The sequence below is a fragment of the Monodelphis domestica genome, chromosome 1 (assembly GCF_027887165.1).
Source record: "Monodelphis domestica isolate mMonDom1 chromosome 1, mMonDom1.pri, whole genome shotgun sequence".
Taxonomy (NCBI): Eukaryota; Metazoa; Chordata; class Mammalia; order Didelphimorphia; family Didelphidae; genus Monodelphis; species Monodelphis domestica.
This window is the reverse complement of record NC_077227.1, coordinates 335772924-335785333: the sequence shown is the minus strand read 5'-3', so window position 1 is coordinate 335785333 and position 12410 is coordinate 335772924. Positions and strand designations below refer to the sequence as shown.

The 12410-nt window shown below is 40.7% G+C and overlaps 1 protein-coding gene across 24 annotated transcripts in view; it reads left to right on the top strand.

Annotated features, from left to right (window-relative positions):
• The window catches only part of BRD8 (bromodomain containing 8), a 33731-nt gene extending 21460 nt beyond the window's left edge, over positions 1 to 12271 (top strand). For 8 of the 24 annotated variants that reach the window (XM_056811350.1, XM_056811349.1, XM_056811348.1 and 5 more), the window contains one exon: positions 959 to 1328. In XM_056811350.1, the coding sequence (XP_056667328.1) occupies positions 959 to 1018 (60 nt within the window). In that variant the 3' untranslated portion in view covers positions 1019 to 1328. Of the gene's footprint in view, positions 1 to 228; positions 569 to 958; positions 1329 to 3610; positions 3890 to 4621; positions 4895 to 5284; positions 5440 to 8644; positions 8735 to 9575; positions 9645 to 10497; positions 10676 to 11329; positions 11371 to 11417; positions 11695 to 11883 lie in introns of those variants that run through there. The other 16 variants (XM_007473661.3, XM_016424783.2, XM_007473664.3 and 13 more) reach the window with 8 other exon arrangements.
• Positions 12272 to 12410: the final 139 nt, after the last annotated feature.

Here is a 12410-nt window from a genome sequence, read left to right as displayed (position 1 = left end):
ACAGGGATGTTGTGAGGACAGAATTAAATTGTAGTTGTGAAAATGGTTTGAAAAGAGTTAAGTGCTATACGAATGCAAGGTGGTGGTATTTTTATTATTCTTCCTGTTGCTTCACAGGCAACCTGTGTCCTTGAGTTGGGAACAGAAAAGTTTTTAAAGACTTGGCAAATTAGTAACAAAAATTTACTGGCCCACCAAAGATGTTTACTAGCTCATCTTCTCCCACAGGCTTCCCAGCCTGTACTACAGAAAGAACAAATTAAATACAATCACCATTCTTTCCTACTGGCCTGCTGCCCATCATCAGTGACTCTGGATCACCCAGACAGGTGTCTGGCTGCTGCAAGGCTGGTTTATAGGATTGGTCTTCTAACCTTTATCTATTGAAGACAGCAAAATATTGCACAAGAGGAAGGAGCTGGGCTGCAGGGAGAGAGCAGCAGATGGAAAGAAGCCTTCTGATTGTCCTGCCCTCATGGAAAGCAGCTGTCAGGAGGTGCTAGGGAGCTAGTGCCAGGGTCAGTCGGCAGGAAAGGCCTTTCTTGTAGGGACCCCAACAGCTGGACAGGTACGTTAGCCAAGAATCTCACTGTTCACTGCCCTTTCTGACTTTCTATCTTTGTTTTGACTCTTCCTGTCCCTTTGCACAGGGATCTGGGAACTGTGGGTGGGGTTACTAATATTCATTCTCTGGGGACCCCAAGGTGAATGCTAAAGGCCTCTCTCTTTTGGGTTTGAGCAGGATTCCCTATCCTGTATCTCCCCGTGCATCTCCTCTCACATACTACCAGGTGCTCTTCAGCCACTTTGTGGGAAGACAGAAATGCACCACATTTCCTTGGATTCCTCTGCTGATTTGTCTCCTGAGAAACTTGACTCCCAAGCGTTCCGGGTCCCACCTTCTCCTAACATTTGATCCTTCTCTGACGCTCCCTTTCTTTGTTTGCCTGTCATTTAGGATGGGGGCACGAGGGGGCGCCGCTGCGCCATTGAAGCTGACTTGAAGATGAAGAAGTGAGGCTTCAGACCACCTTCTGTGTGGAAGCCAAGAGAAGAGAGAAGACGACTGAGCTTGGGCTTGTTGGCCTTGTTCCCAGGATGGAACAAGAGGCATCTGGGTGACCTCACACAGGCCAAGGAAACCTCTCTCAGAGAGGCAGAGCCTCTGCCACCAGACTGCCCGTTTTAGGGCAGAAGTGATGGCCTATGTTTGTGTCTCCGTGTGTAGCTAGCGATTGTGGCTAGTTTGTACTGTCATGTGAAGTGTACAGACTTTTTTAACCCTGTGAAGTGTCTATGTATACAATAAACTCTAGAAGAAAAGAAAACCCTAGCCATGTTTGTGTGCTCATTTTCAGGCTCGATGGTATTCTTTATACAAGATCAGCCAGCCAGTACGTATTTAGTTGTCTCACCATTTGTTGGTTTTTGAGACTATGAGTGGGCAAAATTGACCCTGTAACATCAAATATGTTCCCATAGTGAGTGATTAGAGAAGGTAAGTAACTACCCACAATTTAAATCCATATGGTAGAAAGCCTCATTGTGGGACAGAGGCCAACATTTAGCCTTTTGATGGACATTTAGAAAAGGCTTTTCAATTATCAGAGCAGAATTTAGTCAATGCATAGATATAGGCAGGATTGTCCTTCATTTCATTGATGCCAACCACCTTGGCGGATGGCATTTCTAGAAGAAAAGACTGCCTGCCATTCCTTTCCCTATTGTGCATTGGAACCTCAAATTACACTGATTTTTTGGGTTTATTTTGGAAATGAATTTCCAAAATTTTTATACAAAGGATGAATAATGCCTTTTAAAATTATTCCTTTGATTTAGCCAACTTTACTCTAGATACTGTCATTGATTCCTAGTTTACAGATGGAAAAAGGATCATTTTAGTGATAATCTTGTACTCGTCACAGAGAAATGATGGGAAATTAAAAGAATGCTCTCTATAAAGTACTTTGAGGTCTTTGGAGATAAGTGTGTTAAAGTATGTTACTATGATTAAAAACCATAAAGGCTGTAACCTTAAATAGCACTTAATAACTTTGCGCCATTACTGGGTATTGTTGAAGATATTAAAGTCCTTGTGGGATGAAAGATTTTTAGTCAAATTGGAAATGGAAGTCATTTTAAAATTATTTGCAAACAAAATGCTGTGATAGAGTGCCAAAGTTTTTGAGAAGTAAAGGAAAGAATTTTGTGGAGGAAGTGGGCATTGAAGGTCACATAGAATGTAGATTAATGGAGAAATGGGATGGTATTTTATTGAACATTGAAGTAGTATGAGAAGCACAGAGGCAGGAGTAAGTAGTTTTTATGGTGTGATGACATGTTGGAACAGATGGATGGGGTTTGGTTGATGAAGGGATTTGAACATTAGTTTGGATTTGATCTAATGGATGGTAGGAAATCTTAGTGGGTTCTTGATCAGGAAAGTAATTTAGTTTTTTTTAGAACAGTGTTGGGTGATGCAAGAAAGACCTAAAGGCAAGGAGCATATTGTCTCATTCTAGGAATGAATCAGAAAGAGGGAATGTAAAAAATTATGGGGTGAGACTTAGGACCTTAAAGATTCTAGTTGTAGAGCTGGACAGGACCTTTGAGGTTATCAGTCCAATCCTCTTTTTAACGGTAAGGAAGGACACCTGAGGTTCAGAGAAGTTTAAAGTGACTTGTCCAAAATGACATAGGGAGCAAGTGGCAGAGCTGGGATTTGTACTCATCTTTTCGGATTTCAAATCCAGCAGATGAAGAGGGGAAAGGATATTCAAAGATTGTAAGCCCAGGAACCTAGAAGAACACTACTGATACTGATAGGGAGTGTTGGAAGGGAAAAGAAACACCTTTTAAAACCAATATGTTGAATTTTGGATATGCTGAGTTTGATGTCAGGGTATCCAAGGAGCAATATACTTTTTAGGCAGTAAAAGCTAGAAAATTGAAAGAGTTAAGTGGTTAGGGCTGGAGACATACATTTTAAGAATCATTACAATAGATACAAAAATTGAAGCCTAACTATTTAGCAGGTGAACTGAGGGCCACAAACTGAGTCGTGGTTCATGCTCAGGAAGCAAGACTGACTACTCTGACATGGGAACATTGTGAATGAGGGGTAGGAAAATTGGAGAGTATGACTTGGAAACTCCTAGTAGAGGTTTATTATTTTGCAAGATTTGGCTAGGAGAACATTGGCAAACTGGGCAATGGGAAGGGAATGACTGAAAAGAAGCTATTAAGGTTTATCTTGTTGCACCTGGTAACAGGAGCCCTTTCTCTAGGAGAAAGGGTTTTTTCAGGAATATGATTGTATTATTAGGTCTCTTATCTTTGCCTTGAACTGAACACATGGGAAATTGAAACAGTTTGGGAGTAATAGCCGTTTTAATTTGCTGATTGCAGTGCTTTCTCTTCACTCTTTATCTCTCTTTAGCTGCAATTAGGAGACTAAAATCAACTCGACTTAGATAACTTTGCCCTTCTTAAAGATTTAATAGTGACATTTCTGGCCATTTGACTACTCTGAACTGTGGAGGAGAGGTGGATGTTGGGGCTGGTTCTGGAATGTTAAATGAATCTAATCCTTTTTTCTGTGTATTTGCAGATGGGGCATGACTGGGTTTGGTTGGATTCTGAACAAGATTATCCTAATGATTCTGAGCTGAGCAACGACTACAGGTCCCTCTTCAGCTCATGGGACTCCAGTCTGGATCTTGAAGTGGGCAGCTGGAGGGAAACGGAAGAGCCAGGAGCAGAGGAGCTAGAGGAGAGCAACTTAGGCAGAGAGTCCAGTGACCCCCTTATGGGGGATGGAGGCAGTGAGGAGTCCCAGGAAGAGACAGAACAATTCAACCACCAGAATCTCCTTCATTTCCTCTCTGAGGTAATCGTGTTTGCTCAGAGTGGCCAGGTCCAGAATGAGGGCAAGTCTTTACCCTCTTAGAGAACTTTGCCATTATACTTCCCCCACATTTTTCTGAGACACCAATTTGAGGCCACTGAGATGATCTGTTGCTCATGGAGCACTATCAAAGAGTTGCAGTGTGGTAGAGTGCAGAGGACTGGTTATAAAGTCAAGAAGGAAGACCTTGGTTCAAGTCTTGCCTCTTCCACAGTAAACTGCATTAGCTTTGTGACTGGGCAAATCCCTTAACTTCTCAGTGTCCAAGGCAACTCTTTTAAAGATTCGATTATATAGAGTTGCTATTCTGTATCAGTAGAGAGAATTTCTATGCTGGGAGTTTTCTACACCTAGGAAATTACATGAATAGAATTTTTTTTTAAAGGCAGCACAGACCCATCTATAGTATTGCTGCAGTTCATTCTTTCAGTATCACCAGGGAGTTCAACAGTTTCCTAATAAGAATGAGGATAATGAGATTATAATATTCTGTGACTAAAACAATTCTGGGCGGGAGCTAAGTACTTGAAATGGGCAGGGTTTGGAAGGGTGTAGTTGATAGAGATTTTCTATACTGTAGTCAGAAAGTTAGATGAAGGGATAAAACAGTCTCAGGAATAACCTGGCACATACCTTGTCCCTAGCTCAATTGTGGGTCTAGGAGATGATTCCCATTGGTATCCTTATGCATATGGAAATAAACTGTGATTGCAGGTAGCCTACTTGATGGAGCCACTGTGCATCAGCAGCAAGGGAACAAGTGAGGGCTGCAGGTCTCAGCCTGGCTCTAGGAAGCAAGAAGGAAGGGAAACTCCAGATGTTGAGGGAGAGGCAGGGGAGCCATGCAGGGAGATCGAGAAGTTTCCAGCCAAGGGAAACGGCTCAGTAGCACAGAAGGAGCTGGAGGGAAAAAATGAGAGGCCAGAGATGGCCCCAATTTCCCCAGATATATGTGAAGTTCAGGGGCCACCCCCAGAGAGCGAAGAGGTAAGTGAAGAGCTGAATCAGCTGCCTAATCAGGACATGTTTCTCCTTGCCCAAACAACTTGATTGTCTGTTCCAGTCTAATCTAGGGAGACTGACTGTACAGCATCCCAACCAACCTTGAGAGCTTTTCATAGCAGGGTTTGCTGATGGCAAGGGTGTAGTGTTTCCTTATTTGCTCTGGAGAAAGAAAGAGGGAAAGCTCTATTGTAGAGTTATTAAGTATTCTCATTGATTCATCTAGCTCAAAAATTGCTTTTTATTCAATGCTTTATGTAATAAATTAGCTTCCGAAGAATAATAGATTCTTAAGTCACCTTAGTCAGAAAGAGAAGTTGTCACTCTGAAACTGAAGCTTTATCTAAAGCATGCTTTGTCTCCTGGCCTTCCCAGGGGGGTACAAAGGAGGAACCCAAAGAAGAAAAAGGTGAAGGATATGTCTCTGAGGAGGAGAGCAGACCGCCTTTGGGTGAGTGTGATGATGGCCCCAACATTAAGGAGACTCCATTGGTGGATTTAATTTTCAGCAATGCCTCTTCCTCCAAGATGTGAGTAACAGTTTTAAACACGGTTGTCAGATGTGTCATAGAATGATCTAGTTTTGCTTTTTTTTTTTTTAACTTTATTGCTTTATGTATGTGAACAAAAATGGTGCAAAGATGGTATATGATAAATGTCAAACAAGAAATGCACTGTAGAATGTTTTTTTTCTTTTGGTGATTTTTTCAGCCTATTTACATGGCAACTTTCCATCTCTAAACTGAAAGGTAGGTTAAAACTTCCTTTTTTATTGGAAATGCAGTAAGTGAGTAACTGAGTCTGTCAAACAGAGATTTAAAAAGTAGGGGTTAGAACGTTATTTTTAGCTTAAAACACCTCTGAAGATGTTAACATTTTTTAGAAATGAACATATTACTTCCCAAAACATCTTTCCTTATTAGATTGTAAGCTCCTTGAGGGCAGGGGACTGTCTTATTTGTATCCCCAGCAATTAACACAGTGCCTTGCCTATAGCAGGCACTTAACAAACTTTATTAACTATTATTGACTACATCTCAGTTTTGGCCCCTTGGTCTGTTTTATTACCCAGTAGTAGAAAGCCAGTGTTCTGAGATTTCTACTAATTTAATAATATCTTTCTTTTATACTAGCATAGTTTCTATTTCTCCACCTAAAATAAGTAGAAGCACAAAGGTTTATATTTAAGAAAAATCATGGAGTATCAGGAATCTGAATTATCATTGTGCAGTCCTTGGTAGGCTACCTTTATGTTTTCCTAGATTGTTATTGTAAGTAGCTGGCAAAAATGATCAGTTGGTTACCAATATTCTATTGATTCTTTTTGAACTTAGGTCCAGTTGGACTTTAGTAGAGATCCTAATAGGAAAAGCCATAAAAGTTAAGATATTTTATCTTTGAGGAGAAAAAGCTATACAGAGACATAAGAACTATACTGAGAAACATGTGTGATGTGATTATTATTCATAGGATGTAATGCCTCATAATAAAGAAGTGACTCTCAGTTTTCAAAGGCTTTGTAGCAGGAGCACACGCTCCCAGCAGGTCCTTCCAAGCTGGAAGGGTTTCAATTATGGACTCAGTAATGGATTCTTTTATTAAAGGACCCTTTAAGACCATTAAAGGACTATTTGAAGAGGTTCAGCACCAGGTTGATCCCCCTTGTGATAAATTTGGATGTAGACAAAACTTGGCCAAGACTGTCTACTAAAGTATGGAAGGGTTGTCATCTTCATTAGAGGAGGAAATATTTCTACCAATCTTTAGTGATGAGGGGAAATAAATACTCTTAACCTGGCAGACTTGTTGCCATTCATTGATCTTGTCAGCCATTGTTTTATGAAGTCAGTGGTTTTTAAAATTGTTTTTACCTGATATTCCAGAAGAACAATAAACATATAAAACTATAAATAAAGAAAGTCATACCCAAGGGGGAAAAGAAGGGTATAAGAATTTATATGGATCTACTATGTGCCAGATACCATGCTAAGCACTTTTTACTATTAGTACCTCATTTGAAGATATAGTTCTGTATCAGAACAGTCATATTGCCCCTTGTGGCCACTTTGTATTGGAAAAGTGGAACAGAGCCAAATAATTACCTTTTTAATTGTGTTACCTAGAACCCTGGGCATAGGACAGTATTATATTATACTTCAAAGACCATAATAATAATAGCTGACATATAGCACTTTAAATTTGATAAAACATTTTAATATGTGATTTCTTTAATCTTTACAATAACCATGTAAGGTAGATGCTATTATCTCCATTTACAGATGAGGTAAGTAAGACTTAGGGAAGTTGTAACTTGCCCAGGTTCGCATGGCTAGCAAGTGTCCAATGTGGAAGAGAGAAATTGGGAAGCAGGCAAAAGGCAGAAACAATGTCTGAGTGGTGACCTGTCAGTCAAATTGCACCAAGGCAGGATTTAAAACCTTGGAGTCGGCCTGAGCCCAAGTCCAACTCACTCTTACTTCTTGTAAAGTATCCTGTAAAATATCATAAAGCTTATGATATGATAGTGATTATGCTTTACCAGAATTCTTTTTAATGACCTTGTTTTAGATAGAATTCTGTTTGGAAAAGCTGCATCACTAATAGAATGCTGGATCGTTGGGGTTTTTGCTTTTTGCTAAAGCTTCTTGTAAGCATTATTTCTGTTGGAAACAAGATAAGATAAAAGCCTTTTAATTTTGTTTAGATGATCAAAGAAACCAAAAGGCTTTTACCACTGTTGATAATGCCTAGCAAATTGTATATATGTTTTGAAATTTTGGAAACTGTACCCATGATACCAACTTTAGAAGAAATGTATTCCACTTGCACAATATGAGATATTAGTATACAGAAATTTATAGCCATATAGATCTAGAAATAGTTAACTCCATTTTTTCCATTTTCACGGGCTTAATAATGCTCTGTTAAATATATAAGATTTCATTTACATGGTTTTAAATACAAAACTAGAAACAATCTCTAAATGTGTGTGGATGCAGAAGAACATACAATTAAACTATAAACTGTGGTGTTCTATTTTGGCATGAAGGGGTATTTCCTGAAGGCGAAAATTTTTAGACAATTGGATTAGTGACAAAATATCCTCTCTCTCTAAGCTACAGAAGGGAATCTCAACATTTGAGTGCTATTCTGACTGAGGTCAGGGGATGTACTTTATCAGATAATTATGTAATGTCAGGAGCAACTAGGCAGAACAGTGTTATAGAGAGCCAGGCCTGGAATTGGGAAGACCTGGGTTCAAATGTGACCTCAAACTCTTTCTAGCTGTGTGATCCTGGGCAAGTTATGTAACTCCAATTGTCTAACCCTTACAGCTCTTCCTGCCTTAGAATTAAAACTTAGTATCAATTCCAAGGCAGAAGGTATGGGTTTAAAAAAAAAAAGAATTTACTAAGGAGTGAAAAAGACAAAGACAATTGATGTGCTGTCAGGACCACAGAAAAGCAAAAAGAAGGAAACTCATTACTGAGTTATCATGAAAACTGAGCTTAATTACAGTTTTGAGTTTCATTTATGAAAGCTTTGGGAATACATACTCTCTTATTCTGGAGCATTTCAGTTTTTTAATGTTGAATAGACCCAAGGGAATAAAATGTCTTTGGTGAGACCTAGTAAAAAAAAGGTTAAGACCCAAGCATAGGTGCTAGCTACCTTGATTATCTGCCATGGGGAAATAGAACAGCATTTGGGAAATGACCATGTACCTTCCCATAGGACTGATCCAAACCAAGGTGATCCTGTCAAAGAACAGCTGCTCTTCAAGAAAACCCTCCTTCCAGTCTGGAAAATGATTGCCAGTCACAGGTAAGTGTCTCAAGTTTGACAGGAAGCTGGTAGGATGGCTGTTCACAGCTGAAGCATATTACCCTTGTTGTGTTGTCAGAAGATAGGTATGTCAGGCTTAGTAGAAGATATGAATGTATATTGGAGGTGGGCCACATAAGACAAAAGTTCATTTTCTATTCAGTACTTTCCATCTATCAGCAACAGCAGTTACTATTATAAACCTGCTTTTGCAAATCTCTGGAAGAAATGGTTGCTGTCATTTGAATTTAATTCCTAGTTTTCCTTCAGAATTGGGACTTTTAAGAGATCAAATTATAATTCTTGTTTCTAGAATTTGTTATTTCATTGGTCTAAGGAAATTCTGAAAGGAAACTCCCTCCACCAATGCAGAACAATTGCCTAAGGAACTAAGAAGTTCTCCTTCATGCTTGATTATATAGCCTCTATGTGTTGGAAGGGTCTTTGAACCCAGAGCTTCCAACCCCATGGTTGGCCTTCTATTCACTATATTATGCTAACTCTAAGATAAAATTAGTATTTAAAATAGAAGCCTCTTTCTACTAGGGCCTTAGTAGACAGGGTCTCAAAACAAGTAGCTGAGGTCTAAATTAACATGGCATGTAGCATTAGCATAAAGTGTTCTATATGTATATATGTATACATATATATATATATATATATATATATATCTCAAGAGGGAATTTACAGATTTTTCCACTCCCAGCTGATGTTTCCTTGGAGGAGGCTGGCATAGAACAGCACAGGACTTTGTAGTTAACTTGTTCCATCTTCTTCCTGTTTTGATTCAAAGTGACCTGCTGGGGCTCCCCTTATCCTTTCTGGGTTTGTCCCTTACCAGGTTCAGCAGTCCATTTCTGAAACCTGTGTCAGATAGGCAAGCTCCGGGGTACAAGGATGTGGTGAAAAGGTCAGTGAAGAAGGGGGAAGGAAAGGTTGGTTGCTTCATATCCTCGTGCCTGTTTTCATTCTGTTTCCATGTATTTTAAATGACCTTCTGCCTTATTTGCTGCACTTAGAAATAAGAAAAATAATGTTTGTCAGCAGAAGATGTTAATAAAGCTATGAAGAAGTCAACATCTTTCTCTTTGGGAGGATAAGGAGGGTGAGAAAAGACAAAAAGATCATTTACAGCAGTGTGTACTCTTGAGTCTAAACGACTTTGGTTAGTACTTTTTTGTAATTTCTGAAAATTTCCTTTTGAATTGAAACTTTCAAAAGGAGAATCTGCATGGTCGTTGTGAGAGCAGTCAGTGTTGGTCACTTCCCACTTATGTTTTTCAGGCTCACTTGGTTTAGTCGATGTTGTCTGTAAGCCCAAGAGAAACTTAGGAAGTTAATGTGGGTGTATTGAGGCAAGAAAACCCAAATGAACACCACATATGAACGAAAGCAGAGTCTTGTACTAACAGCATTTTTCATCAAAAATAGTGTCTGTATGAAATAGCCATTTGGGTTATCTTTCCTACTTGAGGCCTTTCTAAGTCCTTTGGTCTTCTTCACCTGAGGGGGAAAAAATCGTTCTTCATAGCCTTTGAATTATCTAGGAAAAGTGGGAGTAAATAAATCAGAAATGTTCACAGTGCTCTGCACACTGAGCACTCAATAAATACTTTTTTTTAACCAACCCCTTGAGATTTGTAATGTAGAGGAGCAGAAGCTCCTATTGAAGGGGGTGGACCATTATCTAGAAGAATTCATTAGACCAGCTCATATTCCACATGGCCGTGTAATTCCTCCTGGTCTCTCTTGGCCACTTGCAGACCCATGGACTTAACCAGTCTGAAGAGGAGCCTCTCTAAGGGACGCATCCGAAGCATGGCCCAGTTCCAGCGTGACTTGATGTTGATGTTCCAGAATGCTGTAATGTACAATGACTCTGACCACCATATTTACCACATGGCTATAGAGATGCAAAAAGAGGTCCTAGAGCAGATCCAGGTATTATATTTTAGGGACTTGTAGGAAAAGGAGGCCACTTTTCAGAGTTCACATAAGTGGTGGTCTAGGAATAGTGCTGTGTCCCCCAGAGATTAGGGGACGTGACCAGGTGTGGCCCTGAGCCCCTCATAGGTTCATGGTGAAGTTTAGATCCCTGCAAATCATAAGCCCCAGCTAGTGTTTCCTTGGAGGAGGCTGGCATATAGAATAGCACAGGATTTTGTAGTTAACCTGTTTCCATCTTCTTCATGTTTTGATTTAAAGTGACCTGCTGGGGCTCCCCTTAGCCTTCCTGGGTTTGTCTTCTTCAGGTTCAGCAATCCATTTCTGGAACCTGTGTGAGGCAAGCTCTGAGGTACAAGGATATGTTGCAGTTTTGTGTAGAGAAGTGGAATGTCATAGGATCATATATTTAGGGTTGGGAAGATACCTTGGAGATCATCTCCAGGGGTTCTTAACCTTTTTTGGGTCATGGACCCCTTTGGCAGTCTGGGGAAGCCTATGGACCCCTTTTCAGAATAATGTTTTTAAATGCATAAAATATGTAGAATTACAAAGGAAATGACATTGAAATACAGTTATCAAAATAATAAAACAAATTGACGGACGCTAGGTTAAGAACCCTTGATCTAATCCATCACCCTCATTTTACAGATGAGGAAACTGAGGCCCAGGGAGGTTGTGACTTGCCCAAGGTAACATAGCTGGGATTTTAACCCAGGTTCTCTGACTCCAAATCCAGGGCTCTTTCCACTATACCACAAGTAGTCAGGGGAAAGCAACAGAGATGGGTTCTCACAAGAGCTGGGGGAAGAGGAAAGGAATCCTGAAAGGATGAATTTCTGTGGTGAGATCTTGCAGGTTGCCTGGAGCAATTTCCCAAGCCACAAGTCAACAGCCACTGGGAGGAGAAACTGCAGCAAAACTTCTAAACAAGAAGCTATAGCCATTGAATATTTTCAGGCAGCTGCTTTTGCTCATATAAATTTGACATCATTCCATCTTTGCCCATTCCCAAGGTGTGTAGCAGTCAGAAAAAGGCCTGCATGCGAAGACTATATGCCTTAGTAGCATTGAATTTTTTTAAATTAATAAAAAGTTGTTAGTTGGAGAAGGGGAAAGGATATGTAGCTAGCTGCTTTCAGGATTGTGCAGAAGTCCAGGTGCTGTTGAGATTTACAGCCTTTTTTCCTCTTTGCCTTGTACAGGTGCTAAGTATTTGGTTAGACAGAAGAAGAGATTTGAGTGATGTGGACTGATTCCCCAGGGGAAGACGGAGAGCCCCTTGGGCTTCCCAGCCCAGGCAGACAGCCTGACCTTGACCTCTGACCTCACCTCTGACCGGGCCGAGGCTGTTCTGGGGTCAAGGCTCTCCGCTTGGCCCTGCTATGGACCCTATCACAGAGGTTGTTCGAGTTGCCGAGTTATCCTTTGTTAGTAAGAGAGGCCTTAAATCACCCAAGAGAAGAAGCCCGGGCTGCTTTAGTCACGGAACCGAAGCAGGCGGGTCTGCGGCTTGTGCCTCCGCCCAGAGGCCGCCTGCTTCCACCGGGCTCCCTGTAAGACAGACCTTAGAATAAACATTGTTTTACCAAACTTCGAGCTGCTTTTTAATGGGGGGGGCGGGGAGGGGGAAGGGCGGGGTGCGGAGGGAGCGGGCTGGGCCTAGCACCTCATCCTATGCTCTGTTACCAAACAGGCGGGGCCTCATTTAGCCTGTGGGGACGGCCCACCC